General features: G+C 34.2%; 1 protein-coding gene across 3 annotated transcripts in view; it reads left to right on the top strand.

The window, feature by feature from the left end:
- The window catches only part of LOC131028827 (O-fucosyltransferase 29), a 42,207-nt gene extending 26,588 nt beyond the window's left edge, over window positions 1–15,619 (top strand). For all 3 annotated transcript variants that reach the window (XM_057959177.2, XM_057959178.2, XM_057959176.2), the window contains 8 exons: window positions 159–234; window positions 770–846; window positions 5,738–5,826; window positions 5,954–6,140; window positions 13,857–14,038; window positions 14,245–14,347; window positions 14,500–14,831; window positions 14,949–15,619. In XM_057959177.2, the coding sequence (XP_057815160.2) occupies window positions 159–234; window positions 770–846; window positions 5,738–5,826; window positions 5,954–6,140; window positions 13,857–14,038; window positions 14,245–14,347; window positions 14,500–14,831; window positions 14,949–15,408 (1,506 nt within the window). In that variant the 3' untranslated portion in view covers window positions 15,409–15,619. The remainder of the gene's footprint in view (window positions 1–158; window positions 235–769; window positions 847–5,737; window positions 5,827–5,953; window positions 6,141–13,856; window positions 14,039–14,244; window positions 14,348–14,499; window positions 14,832–14,948) is intronic.
- The last annotated feature ends 339 nt before the right edge of the window (window positions 15,620–15,958 follow it).

The raw sequence follows: 15,958 nt of genomic DNA, 5'->3' as shown, positions 1-15,958 counted from the left end.
TGACATTTCATTTCATTTCTTCATACGGTTACAAATTATTATTTCTTAATTTAGGTTAGTGTTTTGGTCAAAACAACTTCCGTCAGCCGCGACATACACTCATGAAATATAATGGGAGCTAATGTTTATTGTCATTGCTCATTTGGTGTGTGTTGTAGACTCAAGCTGATATCTGGAAATCAAAGTTCTCTGAGTTTTACTATGGTTGTAGTGATTCAAGCACTCGTTTTGCACGTAAGTCTGCTTATCATCATTGCTTTCCTTGTTTTGTGTAAAATTATTTTTCTTTACCAAACACAGTATGTGCAAATTATGAATTCTTCATGTAAAGACATCCTCTGGTGGGGCAGGATTTTGTTATAGCTCATAAAGTTATCTTACTAAAAAGAATAACTACATAACAAAATATCAAACATTTAAAAACATCATCATAAGTATATGTTCATCTGTTCTGTCTTTTGTTGGTAGCCATATGCATGCTTTATCATGGATAGACTTCAAGGTAGTTTTAAATTTACAGTTTCCAAGGGATTACTCCTAAAATGAGGAATAGAACTGACCTGTCAGAAAGGGTTTTCTAACAAAGAGTAAATGCAAGATAGAATTTTTTAACTATTTCAAAAATTCTGATGTTGGCAGCAGAATTAGAGGATCTTTTCACAAAATCTCTCTTCCTCTCCCTCTCTCCCCCTCTCTCTCTCTCTATATATATGTTATTTTGTATATCGAATACATGACTTTTTCTATGTATTGCTGGTCTTATATGCAGCTGCTGTACCTGAGAAGGATGCTAATGGTTATTTGATGATTGCAGCCAGTGGAGGACTTAACCAACAAAGAACTGGAGTAAAAATTCTTCTCCCATTCCAATAATTACCTGATGTATGAAGTTAATATTCGAATAGCTTTAAATTCCATATTCATCTGTCGATATAATTTCAATTTCAAAATATTTATTATATGTAGAAAGGAAAAGAATCAGTTTGATGAAGTCCAGTTTAAACTCTGTCTGTCTCCAGGCAATCTCGTTAGCACTGACCATCATTTGTAATCTTTACGGAGTCTCCTAAACTGGACAGGACATGGGCATTAAATCCAATATCATGCTAGTCCGGATTAGATGAAGTACCTCAGTTGCTTCCTACTGAAGATAGATGTTGAATCATAATATATGTCAATGTTGAATTCTCTAAATGAACTATAAATGAGTTCAATTTAAGTCACAAGGTTCAAATTCAAATTCAAGTTCGGCAACAATCAAATTTGGAATTAAATCAGCAAGTTAAAAAATTTGACATTAAATTCGCCTTATATAAATTTAATTTTTTTAAATATAATCAATATATCCACAAAATAACTAAATAAATTAAAATTTGTTAGTTGTAAACAATAATTTAATAAATATATGTTATTAAAAAATAAAAATACAACATATAACGGTTTATACTTATATATGTATTTTTTTGGTGTTTATATTAATATTATTGAACATATAAGTTCATAATATTATAATTATATTTAATATGATTATAACTTAATTTATAATTATAACATAATAAACTATATTGAAATTATATAGATAAAAAACCTTATAAAAAACAAATAAAAGCAAATAGACATGGAAAGAATGCGCAAGACTTGCCTCTGTTCGTCTGTTTGTTGACTTGTGGCTGAAAATCGTGCGTGAAATGACCAGGGACGATGCACAGGGAAGATTCAGATGCATTTTTAGAGCTGCAAACAGTATTTAATTAAAAAATGGGTCAAAAGTCATAGAAAATATTTTTGAAAACCCATAAAAATCACTTTTAAGAAATATACATTAATGGAAAATCCTGATGCATTTTTCTGTACAAATATTAGCCCAAATTTTAACGAATTTAATAGAAATATTTGAATGTGCCAAAATTTGAATTTCATGGTTGAAGTTTGGCGAATGTTGTGACTTAGAGTTCAAGTAATTAATTATTCCTTGAATTGCAAAAGATGATGAATTCTGTAAGATTAATGAATATTCTGTATCAGAACTTCAAACATCCTTAATGTTTAAATGATATTGCCATTTACATACATAACTCCTAGTGGCATTGTACGGAAAAGGAAATGATGAACTAAGGCTAAATACTATCTACAAGAAAAAGTTAAAAGAGGCTTTAGAAAAGAATGAGAAAAATGTAACTAGTTTTTCTTATCGATTCTTGTTGCTGATTTGGGTAGCTGTTACCTTATATGGGTTTGCACTTTGCAGTAACGACTTTCAATGCACCCCTATGATCAGTTACTACTCAACACTGAAACTAGAGATATCATTTAAATGATAAGCAATCACAAACATTTGGTTGTTATTTGAACTTTGATCTTATCATAACCAGCTTTGCATGTTAGTCTCTGTTAGCCACAACATCCTATGTATCAACACAAGGCATGCCTTATGCCTTAATGAATTTGATGTAATACTGACATTTGAACAACAAAGATAATTGTGGATTATTAAAGATGGCAGTGATTAACATTGGTGCTCTGTTAACGCAACAAACTACAAGTGTATGTTCACATTTAATTCTCGGTTTTCACATGAACATCTGTATCATCATTTGATGTAATATCCCCAATAGGAATATTTTGTGAAATCTAATTAATTAACTCCACTTAACACAAATGTCTGGGTCTTATTTCAAAATCAGATCTACTGCAACATATATTATTCTCAATATGATATGCAGAAATGAATTAAAAGCCCTTAAAAATGTGACAAGTAATACAACTGCCCACAATAACTGATTAATCTTATTATACATTGTGATTTCAACTTTAAGTTATTTCAGTATTACCAGATCTTTCTGGGAACAACAGCAGCAAATTTATCGTTCAAAAATGTAGCAAATCTCCAGCAATGGTGCTTAAAAGGCACCTCAAGATTACAAACGATAGTTCCCAAGGTAGCTTTGCCTTTCACCACCCAGACACACAGGCAAAGTAAGAGCTGCCAAAACATCAAGAGTGGTGATATGACAGTCACCTTATACCAACAGCAATAGCACTTAGGAACACCATCCCCAACAGTGAATCTTTGTCTTAAGAACTTGCCATATAATCAGCAATTTGTTGCAGCTTGAACGCAATTCCTGTGTGGAATTTCATTAGTCTGAATCAGGGGTTTCCGTCCATAATTCCACTGATGGAATTAGAGGGGTTTTCGTCCTCCAGCCTCCACTGATAGACAGACAAGATGTCCAATCTATTCAAGGGAATGAGTTAATAAACAAGTATACCATCCTCCATCCTTGGCTTAGATTAAATAGGCACCAGCTTATCCTTCAAAAAACCTCCGCTCAAAACCTATGGCCGATGCCCACTTAAGAAAATAAAATTTCATTAACACAAAAGGCCCCATAACCCTGGACACCCACTTTAACAACATGTAAATAATATAATTCGTTTCCCTAATGATAATCCCCTTAGCCCACAGGAAATGGGAAATGTGCTTTCAGATCATCAAGGAATTTTATTGGAAAAGGGGACATTACATTTGAGTTCTCGTTTCATCCCATAGCTAGCATGTCATGCTTATCTCAGGTAGCAGCTATCTTATGGTTTACTGATACCTCAAAGCACACCTCTAGTGAATCTTTTGTAATGCTTTAATTAGGAACAAACATAAATGAAACACCTCGACAAGATCTTTTGCAGTACTTTTGTTAGTAACAGGCATAAATGAAGTTGAGTATCAAAGATGTGAGTGGACATTATTGCTTGTCTTATATGATAAATTGCAAGTGTACCAGTATGTATAGAAGGGAAACTCCACTTCTGTTGGGTTTGAAAAGCCTCAACAATAGTGGCATATGTGTGCAATCAAATCTGGTAGGTGGCATAGCAATATTTGATAATTAATGATTTTTTACCTTTAATAATTATATATTCAATAAGATGCATGAACTTTTTGTTTCAGCGTCAACCAGACTAATATCCCATGTTTGTGTGTATTTTAACTGTCTTTCTTTTTGTAAAATTTAATGAGAAGTTTCTAGTGTGTGTTTTTATAATTTTGGGAAGTTTCTAGTGGAACTCCAGTACTGTCTCCTAAAGAGTTGCTAGGCGGTGTTTATATGAGGAGTTGTGTGTGCTTTTTATAAATTTAATGTTTGTTAGTGTGAGAGCTATCTCCTATAAATGTCAGGGTGAATAAGGTTTTCCACACCTTAAAATGATCTGTTGTAGGGGACTGCAGGAAGGATCATTTGTTTTCAGGTTTATCTACTTGGAAGGTATTGCAATTTTTGTTGGCAGAAGTGAGTTTGTGTACAACCTATATGATTGTTGTTTTTAGGGTTATAGTATTTGACAGATGCATGTCAGTGCCAATCTTTGTGTAGGTGACCCACGTTACAAGGTTTGAGCTCGGGTTTGTTTTCGGCAACAATAAAATTCGGATGAAGTTCGGCAAGGGGAAAAAGTTCGGAAACAAAATGGGGATGAAATTTTCCTTGCAAAAATTTGATTAAAAAAAAAAATTAGTAATTTAAAAAATTCAATTTAACATTAAAAATTTGTTAATTTTTTTTATATATAATAAATTAAAAATATTAAAAAACAAATAATATTATATTAAATATAATGGATTTATAAGTTTAAATTTTTAATTTAAATAGTTAAATTTGTTAATTTTAAAATAATACATGTTAAATTTAATTTAAATATACAAATTTGTAAAATTTTTTATATGATAAATTTAAAATCCAAATTAAATATTTTAAATATTAAATTCAATTAATTAAATATTAGTATTAGAAAAATTATAAAATAAAGTAAAAAAATGAAATAAAATAATATTAATTGTTAAATTTTAATATAAAAATCTAAAGTAAATAAAATAATGTTTAAAACAATGTGCTTTTCCGATCAAAGTACTATCGTTATTGACCTGCACCACAATCTTACAGACCTGTATGTGGCAGCACAACTCTTTAAAGCTTCCACGCTTGTAACAACCTATTTGGAATGGCTACTTACTGTCACAATTGTTTTCAAATTTTTTCTCCTTGGATCTATTTTAATAAAACTTTGCTGGCTTCCTAAATATTCGTGAAGCTACTAATAATATTTAGACTGATGAATTTTCTGAGAGATTTAAAAAGTGCTTGCCATTTATAGTATGAATTTTAAGGCAAATATTTACGATTTTTATGTAAAAGTTTAATGTTTGCCGAATTTCAAACTTCATGGCCGAAATTTGGCAAACCTTGTGACTTAGTAGGTAACTGATCCATTGGAGATTCATGCTCAGACTGTCATGAAGATTATTCTGTGCCATGATTTAATTTTTGCTGGTTAAAAGACTAACAAAATGCCACCAAATCATCACTTGCAGTCAGCTGTTTAACGAATAAATTGTACATATGAATCAAATGCAATTTATAATGCGCAAACGATGTGTTAGATTAACTCTTGACATTTTTTATCACAGAATATAACATATTGAGCCTTTTTACATGCATTTGTATGAATCTCTATACAACAAAGATAATAATTTTTCGGTTTTGAGAATTTGTATGGTTATTTGATGAGAGATTAGCGTGAGAGTTGTGTCCATTTATTACTGATAAGTCTTTAATTCTTGTTTGTGATTGCTATAGGTCTCACATTTTTTGCAGCATAACTCTGTAATTCTTGTTGTGGAGTCTATATATACAACATTTATTGCATCATAAATATTCAAAGTTGGTTTTGATTACAGATAACAGATGCGGTGGTTGTAGCTCGGATTTTGAATGCCACCTTGGTGATTCCAGAATTGGATCATCACTCATTCTGGAAAGATAGGAGGTAATGTAACCTCATATTAATTTTCTGGACATTTAAAATGTTATCCATGCTTCTTTATTTCTTTCACTAGCATATTTACTCATGATTATGTTGCATTTGAGTAATTGTAGCTTGTTATGGCCTGCAGTGACTTTGCCGACATTTTTGATGTTGGTTGGTTTATTTCTTCACTTCTGAGTGATGTCACTATTGTCAAGGAGGTTCCAGAAAAGGTTATGCAGGAAATTGAGAGACCATACACGATGCGCGTGCCCAGAAAATCTTCGCAACATTTCTACCATAACCGAGTGTTGCCAATGCTACTAAGCAGGCGAGTACGTATGCAGGATAGCTACTTTATTTGAAGTAATCAGTGAGGGATTAAGAGGTTTGAACTCTTTATTTTAAGAAATGTAATAAAAAAGAAAGGCTTAAACTATATATTAATGTTTATGAATGACCACTCTAGGTCACTAGGACTTGGAATCCAAAGTTACAATTGTTGGGGATAGGTGCTAATTGAAAGATTGAAAGAGAAAATACATTAATTTCCAATTTTCCAGAAATGATCAAATTTGACCAGTCTTGAAAGTACAACCAGTTGCAAACCATATAAAACGACAACTGGGAAGCAATAAAACCTGATAACATGAGTGTCAACCCAGGCCTTAGACAGGTCATAATCTACAACAGAAATTTAATCTGGACCAGTCCTGTCAAAGGAAAGCCCCTTTTTCAAATAGGAAAGTTGATAGAGGCAAGAGGAAGGTTTCAATGGAGAAGAAGGCTTCTTCATAGTAATGAATACACGAAGGTTTGCCAACCTCGTTAGATATTATTAAACGGCCCAATGCAAAGTTTGATGATGTCTTCAAGAGAATGGTCCAAACTAATTTGACATGGACCATTTGTCCAATATGTGTTTAAGAGGACATGGTTGAATAATTCTTGAAGTAAGCAAGGAACTCATAGTGGGCCTCATAACATTCAAGGTTGATGATCCTTCAAAAATTAAATGTAGAGAAAAGAGAGAAGGAAAGAAATGATATTTTCCATTGATGACCAAAGAAGGTTATTATTACTCAAAAGTACATTGAGCTGTAACAGAAAAGTGGTAGGGTCAATGAACCTCAAATTTAAAAAAAGAAAGTCGCCAAATAGTAAAGCAATATATACTTATTGGAAAGGGTAAAGTGAGGATGGGTAAACTTGAAACATATGATTCAACTACAAGAACAAACTAGCCATGTAAGGGGAAGGCTTCTTAGGCAACGAGAAATTGAGACCAAGGCATGAAATTGATTTTGTGAAATGCATGTCACAAAGCTCAAGGAAACCAAAAAAAAAACAATATCATCATTTAGGACCAGTTCAAGGCTAATGTTGAATTTGATAATCTCCATAAGGGAATGTGTTGTGCCTTGTACACACTCCCCAAAATGGCCAAATTTTCATTAAGGGCGAGAAATTTACCAAAATGGCCGAGTTTTCATTAAGGGCGAGAAATTGAATCCAAAACTAAAATCGCATTAAGCTTGAGAAATGTGTGAGTTTCACACCAAAGGGAAAATGCGTCTAAAATAAAACAAGAAAGAAATCGCACATATCTCTCTGAAGGGGTGAACTTCATGAACCAATAAAGGTGCTTTAAACACAAAAAAAGAAAAGAATTGCCCAAAAGAGCCGAGATACCCAAGTTTCATTTCAAATGAAAGGGGCGTTTGAACTTAAAGACAAAAATCACATATTTTAAATGAAAAGGCTCGAATTTCTCAAATGAGGATGTTTTAAGTTCTAAGTTAAAAATCGCACCCTTTGATTAAAAAGCTTGAATTTCATCAAGGCAAAATGGTGTCTAACAAAAAAATCTCACAAACATCAAAAGCCAAGCTTTGTACTTAAAGGACTAAAGGGTAAGTAGGGCGATTTCAAGCAAAAGTTCACTCATTCCAAGGGAGATGCCCAAAATTCATTTCAAGTTAAGCGTTTAAAACCAACAAGCAAGTTCGCGCACTGAGGCCAAAAGGCCCAAATTTCTCTAAGAAGACGTTTTAAGTTATAAGTAAAATCGCCCCCTTTGGTCAAAAGACTCGATTTTTGGAAATCAAACAAAATTCGCACATTCTCATCAAAATTCTGGAAGTCTTGAGCAAAAGGGGTGTTTAAGCAAACGGTGGAGTTCGCTCATTCTAAGAACAAGGATCAAATTTCATACTGGAGAAGAAGGCGTTTAAAGCTAAGTGCGAATCCATGCATTTCTCCCAAGATCACTGATTTATGGTGTTAACTGTTAGGATAAGAGAAAGCGTTGTAAACAAAACCTAAAACTGCGCAATTTGTCTAAAATTTGTGAGTTTTATCATTGCAGAAGGGTGTTTTAAATGCCAAAAATCGGCTTTGTTTAGCTTTGCAAAGGGCAAAGTCAAGCTCGCTCTTTTCTAGCTAGGACCCGATTTTCTCACATTTGAAGGGCGTTTAGGGTTCGACAGCTAAGTTAAGAAGGGCGTTTGAAGCAAAGGAGATCAAAATCTCTCATTTTCTTATACAACGTTAAAGTCGCAGGTTTCATCAAGATTGGCGGTTTTGGCATATATGTGAGGATCCGGATTTGTTAAAGTCACCTCAAAAGGGCGAAGTGTTGCAAGGTGGGAATCACAACTTTCAATTTTGCTCTCAAATGCCAAGTTCACTCTGCATTTGCAGTCAGTAAAACCTCTATAGTATTGCCAGGTAACTTCGAATTGCCCTTCAGATAGTTTTGAAATTTTGTTTGGCAAATATCCATGTTTGACCTAGGGTTTATGTGCGAAGTAAATTGCGTAAATCTCAAAATTTGACCCCAGGAAATCATCAACTACCAAATTCTGCCTCCCATCGGAAATTTCAAACTTAGGCAAATTTTGAAGATTCTAAGATGAAGCAAAAAACACTAAACCGTCTTTTCGAGCACCATCAAAATGTTTTAAATCTCCCTTCAATATCCAACAAAGAAAACATCTTACAATTATCAAAGCATCAATATAAGGAGCAATAAAATCAACAAATTTTCAAATTCAAAACACATTTAATCTCCATTTGCAAAATCCAAATTGTTCAAACAACATTATAAGCAATATCTTCAAATTCTTACTATCACGCTGTTTTGATGATTTTGATGCTAACGCCGTCTTCTAGCATTGCTAACCTGCATTTTTTTTTACCTTAAACCTGCCTCATAATTTGTGTCTGAGTGTGTAGGGTAGATGTCTCGCCAAGTGGCAGAGTCTTCCAAAGCACCTAATGCACCAGGGACATTGTCGACATCCAAAACGGACATTCCTTGCAAGCTTGATAAGATGAAATATCAGTATTAGGGGGTAGTAAAGGAGTCAAAGGTCCAAAGCAATTGGGAAAATGTTGAAGACACAAATGTCGGCCATGTAGACGGAGAGGGTGTATGCTCCTATATGGTAGGCCGAAACAGATGGTAGAGAGTGGCATTGCACAAGTTGCAGGTTTCCCCCAGGCTATTCAAAACTATGAGCTCGTGGTTGAGGCCGCAAAGCATTATCGGCGAGAGTGCAGGGTGGTAGTTGCAAACAAAATGGTGATGGCTGATCTCACTCCAGAGGCCATTGGGGAAGCATTTGATATACCACTTCTTGAGAGTGCCGTCACAGGGATGCAATGAAGCATTGAGTTGAAGAAGATAAAATTTGTGACCACTGAAGGAAAAAAACATTGTCGCATATCTGTTATGAAATGCTTTATGCCATTATCTTGCCATGCTTGTGAACTACCATTTTGAGTACTCCCTTAAGTTGCACTTTGCCCTCCTATTCACTGCCAATTTATGGACTTGCCAGCATGTTAATCTCCTTTTCATTGTCACTTGGGCTAAAAGAACTCATGTTAGCTTTGAAAAACAAAGCGAGATTTATTTTTTACATACATAAAATAAGGATTCAATATTCAATTTCTCGTTCTATGCAAAATAAGGATTCAATAATCAATTTCTTGTTCTATGCAAGGATTTTCTAAGTTCAGTATTTACAAAGTGCAGAATCTCATGATATATAGAAGTTGCAAACTTTCTTTGAGTTATTTGATGTTTAGATTCGTAAAACATTATTTGATTAGTCCTTAGGAACAAAAAAATAATAATGATCACTTTGGAAGAAGATTTTCCTTGCTTTTCTTTTTGAAGGTTGCACAATGAAAAGGGAGAGGATACACAAAAGTTGCAATTTTTCTTTTAATTAGCTAAGGCACCTAATACTTTTTTTGATTAGCCGGTTACAACTAAAAAGTAAAATGAATCACTAGATGCTACAGGCACAAGGATTTTCTATCTTTTTTACTTACTTTAATTCACACGAGGCTTAGTATTTATGGAAATTTAGAAAAAACAGCTTCTTGAATGAGTTAGTTTGTACCAGAAACTTGAAAATGGGAAGATGAATGATCCATGGGAATTGGGAATATATCTCAAGGAGTTAGTTTTGGTGTTCTTACTTCTATTTTTGTCCTTCCTTCCTCTTCTTCTCTTTTCTTCACTTTTGGTGATTGCACAAGAGCACTAGATAAGATTTTTAAAGGTTTTTTTCGGTTGGGGGGCCTTGGAGAGGGTCCCTTTTAAGATTTTAGTAATTTATGTAAATTTGTGTTTCTTAAAATTTAATTTTTATCTCCATTGTGGATACTTTGGTATCCCCAAAATGGTTGGGGTTCCCTTTTCTATTCTAGGAACAACTGTGCATCCTTGGATACCCCTCAAACATTTGGGCTTAACAAAAACTGGGTGAGTGTAAATTCTGGCATGTACTTGGAAAGAGCTTAGTATATTTTAAAAATACATAAATTGTAAACTACATTTAATTAATACATGAGAAACACAAAGAACGGATTTAGGGAACACAGGAGTCTATTATGATCATAGTAGCATCTCTTGGAGATAGAATTGCTTTGGCAAAACCTAAAGATTAAATGGAATTCAATTATTCAATGTTTAATTGGAAAAAATGGGAAACTAAAAAATGCTGAAATATTTATAAAAAGTTAAAAACAAATAAATTATGTAATTTTTAATCAGTTCAAGCCAAATAAAGGGAAAAGAATGCTCTGCTTGTCCATCTGACATAAACCAAAACAATCAATATTTTTTCTTTTTAAAATCAGAGTGCATCCCAGTTTTCACAGTGTTATTGCCATAAAAAAAGTTACCCAATATGTACTTGCCTGAAATTTGTCAGGGAGTGACTTGCTGTGTCTTGTTAACTCACAAGTACGTGTGAGTTGGCAAATGACTTTGCGAGTTTTTGAACTGTGGTGCCAGGGATGGAGGGGAATGTCTTGTCCCTTTACAGTTATCTCGGGTATGGAGGATGGCTAGGGAACATTTTGTCCCTCTGCTATTATACCTGAGACATCCAGAGCACCAGGAGTGGGGTTGGGGCTGGAGATGCATCCTGTGGACTCGTGTATTTAATTAGGATGCAGCAGTACAATATATATCCACTCTCTTATATTCTGTCTTATGTCACCAAAATGGCCATATATATATTTAGCCATGACTATAACGCATCAATATGGATAGTTGTGGTAATTTCATAATGACACAATTACCTATTGTACACATCTTATTACATATCTGAATGTGTTAATGTGGTAACATGCACCTTTATTCAAAATTAGGTCTGTTTCATATTACATTTCCATACAATATTTGCATATACCAATACAAAATTTTCAGGAAGATGGTGCCAGTGAACTTGGTGGATAAAAATTTAATATTTGTTAAGTCTGTTTGCTTTAACAATGGAAAAAAAGCTTCCTGATTTGCAGAATATTTTCATGGATAGAGATGTTATTCTTCAAGCAGATGAGATAGGCAAATTTGGTTGATTCTTGAAAGAATTAATCCAGCTTAATTGCATGTAGAATCTAGAATTTCAAGTCCTTAAGTTGGTTGGTTTGATCTTGAGAGTGTCAAGTGTAAGTTAGTTTGTAGGTCCCGCATAATCCCTTTAAGATATTGCCTTGGTGTGTGCAAGATTTTGGCACGTGGATGAAACACTCTGAGATTGAGACATGTCTCTTTCTCTCTGGGTCATTGGCATATCAGAGGTATTTACCAAAGTTTTTAACTTCTTTCTTCTATGATCTCTCCATGGTGCAAAGAGATGACAATCGCTACCTGCTTGCACTCTCTGTTGTATTACATAACTGTAGGGGTATTACCTTAGTGGCAGATCTGAACTGGTGAATAAATCTGGTTGTAAAGATTATTGCATCTGGTTCCCATATCGAACTTATTGGGAACCCATAAAGAAGTAAGTTGCCTTGATTTGACTGTGGGTCCATTTCAGATTTAAATCTATGTATTTGAAATTGGGTTTGGACACTTAAAGTCATTTTATGGGTTTTCCTAATTAATTGCCGATTTGGTTCCTGAAACTTAAGGTGTGAAATCCTGCCATGCGCCCGGTGTGGTAGTGTGGGATGGCTCGAAGGATAATTTACCATCGAAGGTCACTATTGCATTTAATATCTAGTTTGGACCTAATAAACCTTGAAGCCCGGTTGATCCTGATTTGGAGTGCACATATTTCCCTGAGGTCTGTATACTAAGTCAACTTGGATATAGAGGTGTGAGATGTCAATATTTGTTCATAAAAAATTATGATTCATTATGTCAAATGTCACCTTCGTCCATCACCTGAATATTAAACAGTTAGTAATAATTTCTTTAAGATGGAATTTTAACTGGAATTAATTTTCGAATCAGGTTTGGAGTCTTATCAGAGGGCCACTTTAACATTGGAGGAAGAATTTAATTCGAATATGCTGTCTGGATCTGACTTGACTTTAGAAACCCATTAATTTGGGCTGGAGTCTGGAAGTCCTTACCTTAGTATTCATTAAACTTGTCTACAACTTTAAGTGGGCCCTGCAGGTTAAGTTAAGCAAGCCAGTTAAAAGTGGATTTTATCCGTTGCAGTTAATTGCTTTATTGGGTATGAATTTGTATTGGAGGTAGATTGGGCATGAGAGGAATCTTTAGGTCCGATCTGTATTTCAGATCCGATTTGTGTATAGATTTAGTTATACTGTGTCCGGATGTCTGTGTTACCTTGGAATCTGATAATTTATGTTAATGCGAAGCAGGTGGTTTGAGATTATTTGTAGTTTGATATCATTTGAATGTGGATCAAAGCTCTGTGTTTTCTTTACCATACATTCAAGCCTTTTTCTTTGTCTTGTTTAATTGTGAAATCCTCAAAATGACAATACACTTTCCTTTTCCTGTATATTTGTGTATTGCAAATATCTCTTTAATTTCTTTTAAATATTGAATAGAGGGAAGCCTCCCTTGATAATAGGAGGACATAGTCCTGCACCATTTCAAACTAATTTCTCCCTTCATAATTGTATTTGCTAACAGTATGTAAACAAAATTAGGAAATATAATTTAAATGGATTAGAATGTTTCTAGCATTAGACATGAAAATGAAGTATACTCTGCTTTATTTTTTTGCCAAATAACAACTTACGTTCCTTAATCTATATTAGTTTTGCTCCCAGCAAATGGTCTTCTCTAATTCATGCAAGATGTGACCCTTTCCAGTATGCAGAAAGGTTATTTAATTCATCTGCTTATTTAACTATCAAAACATTAGAGATCATAATTGAAGTTCAGATCGAAACATCTACAATTATGTTCAGCACAATTACTGTGTTGTTAACATGCATGCTAGTTTTTTAATTCATTTTTAAGGGGTCACGATACAAATGCACCAACTACTGTTTGCTCATTCTCTAATTTCACCCTGTGAGAATTCCAAAGCTTACAGATTAAGTAAGAATTTATGCAGTAAAAATGAGGCTCTGAAACAAAAACCAATCTAAGATTTTGTGTGGTAAATGATAGTTTACCATGACATTGGTTATCAAACCCTCTTGACATGTTCTGTGCTTGATGTTAAGTTAGAGGGTTCAAATAGTCTATAGAATTTGGGTAGTTTTTTTATATATTTATAAAAGCATGCGTTTATTTCTGACTCTGGATGCAGGTTGTGAAGCTGACAAAGTTTGACTACAGGCTTGCAAATAAGCTGGATGCTGACTTGCAAAAGCTTCGCTGCAGAGTGAACTATCATGCATTGCAATTTACAAAGCCCATTCAGGAAATGGGTCAAATTCTGGTCAATAGAATGAGGAATAAGAGCAGGCGTTTCCTTGCAATTCACTTAAGGTAACTTTGAAAATGTGATATCCTTTTGGTATTGAACAGATGCAATTAAAAAGATATATGGCCCCTGTTGGGATAAAGTGTACCTTAATAATTTCTCAATTAGCTGCAGATCACATGGTAGAAGTTTCCCAGCCAAGAGCAGTTCATTACAGTAGTGAAATAGGCATAAGTTTAAATCATGGCGACCATGAATTTTGTAATTGTAGGTTTGAACCCGACATGCTTGCATTTTCTGGGTGTTACTATGGTGGCGGAGAAAAGGAGAGAAGAGAGTTGGGAGTGATCCGTAAACGATGGAAAACTTTGCCTGTAAGTTTAGAGCTTTAGTTTTTCAGTTTTTTTGCTAAGCTAAAATATATGAAAATAATTACTTTACTTTGGCTCTCTCATTTATCATGGGTCTGAATTTGAAGTAATATCTTTGAATCTTTTTATTTTGTTTTTTGCTGTTTCTTTTGAAGGAGGCAAATCCAGAAAGAGAACGTAGACATGGGAAATGTCCTCTCACACCGGAGGAAGTGGGCTTGATGTTGAGGGCATTAGGTTTTGGCAATGATTCATATATTTATGTGGCATCTGGAGAAGTATACGGAGGGGAAGAAACTTTAAAGCCTTTGAAAGCCCTTTTTCCAAACTTCTACACTAAAGACACTCTGTCAAATTCAAGAGAGTTGGAACCATTCTCTGCATATTCTTCTCGCATGGCTGCTTTGGATTATATTGTATGTGATCAAAGTGACGTGTTTGTAACAAACAACAATGGTAACATGGCAAGGATTTTAGCTGGGAGAAGGTATGAAGTTTTAATTTTTTTATTCTGAGATTGAGCCTTGCAAAGCAGTTTAATTGCTTGACATGTAGGATATGTAATTGAGGTCTGATTGTAATTTTGAAACCTTTTAAAATGCAGGCGGTTCTTTGGGCACAAGCGTACCATCCGTCCATATGCCAAAAAGCTTAATTCTCTGTTCTTGAACCGACATAACATGAGCTGGGATACCTTTGCCAAAAAGGTACAGGCTTGCCAGAAAGGTTTCATGGGCGAGCCTAATGAAGCAAGGCCTGGCAGGGGTGGGTTTCATGAATTTCCCTCTGCTTGTATTTGTGAGAAGCCAGATGCTGGAGAGAAAATTAAGGAAATAATTAAGCAAAGCAAGTCAAAGAAGAAACAGGCTCAAGAGAGTGCAGGAGAAACTGTGGAGCTTCATTCAGAAAATGGTGCAAATGGTAGCAATGACACAGATCCATTAATGGATGATTCTGAAGATGGCACTCCTCGCCAGCAACAATTGAATCATGACATGAATTCGGAAGAGGTCACATCCACAGAAATCGAAGATCCTGAGATAGAGGAGCTTTTATCTGATTAGATCAATCCATTTTCTTACCCAAGAGTTTATTTATATCCAATTGCTGTTGCATACAGTAAGTTCTATTCCTACCGTCCTTAGATATTAATGGGTAGGCTTATGGACATGCTTATTTGTATATTAAAATGCTTTGTAACATTATCAAATGCATAAAATTTTGATGTTGTTTTATGTTATCCAATCATCCCAGTAATGCCTAAGGGATTTTTTCTTCATGTCCAAATAATTGTCCTTCACAACATGGTGTTATTTAGAAGTCACGAGTAGTCCCAGCACAGCTTTTAACTATTACCGTGTAGATGGTTTTCTTTTACCTAGCATATTCAGTTATACAAAATGTCACAAACAAAGAAAGTTGAAATATGTGGAATTATATTTTTCCAGAAGATATAATCCATATTTGAAAATGCTCACACCATATTGTTTACAAAAGCTTAAGATAAATTTTCCACCAGATAAATTCTTTAGTTTTAAATATTTTTAATATTTGACAATTTATTTGTACTTCAAAAAATTAAATACCACAGAAAATGTTAAAAACAAGATTGAA

The sequence above is a fragment of the Cryptomeria japonica genome, chromosome 5, assembly GCF_030272615.1.
Source record: "Cryptomeria japonica chromosome 5, Sugi_1.0, whole genome shotgun sequence".
Lineage (NCBI taxonomy): Eukaryota > Viridiplantae > Streptophyta > Pinopsida > Cupressales > Cupressaceae > Cryptomeria > Cryptomeria japonica.
The sequence above is the reverse complement of the archived record's forward strand: the minus strand, read 5'-3'. Positions and strand labels throughout refer to the sequence as shown.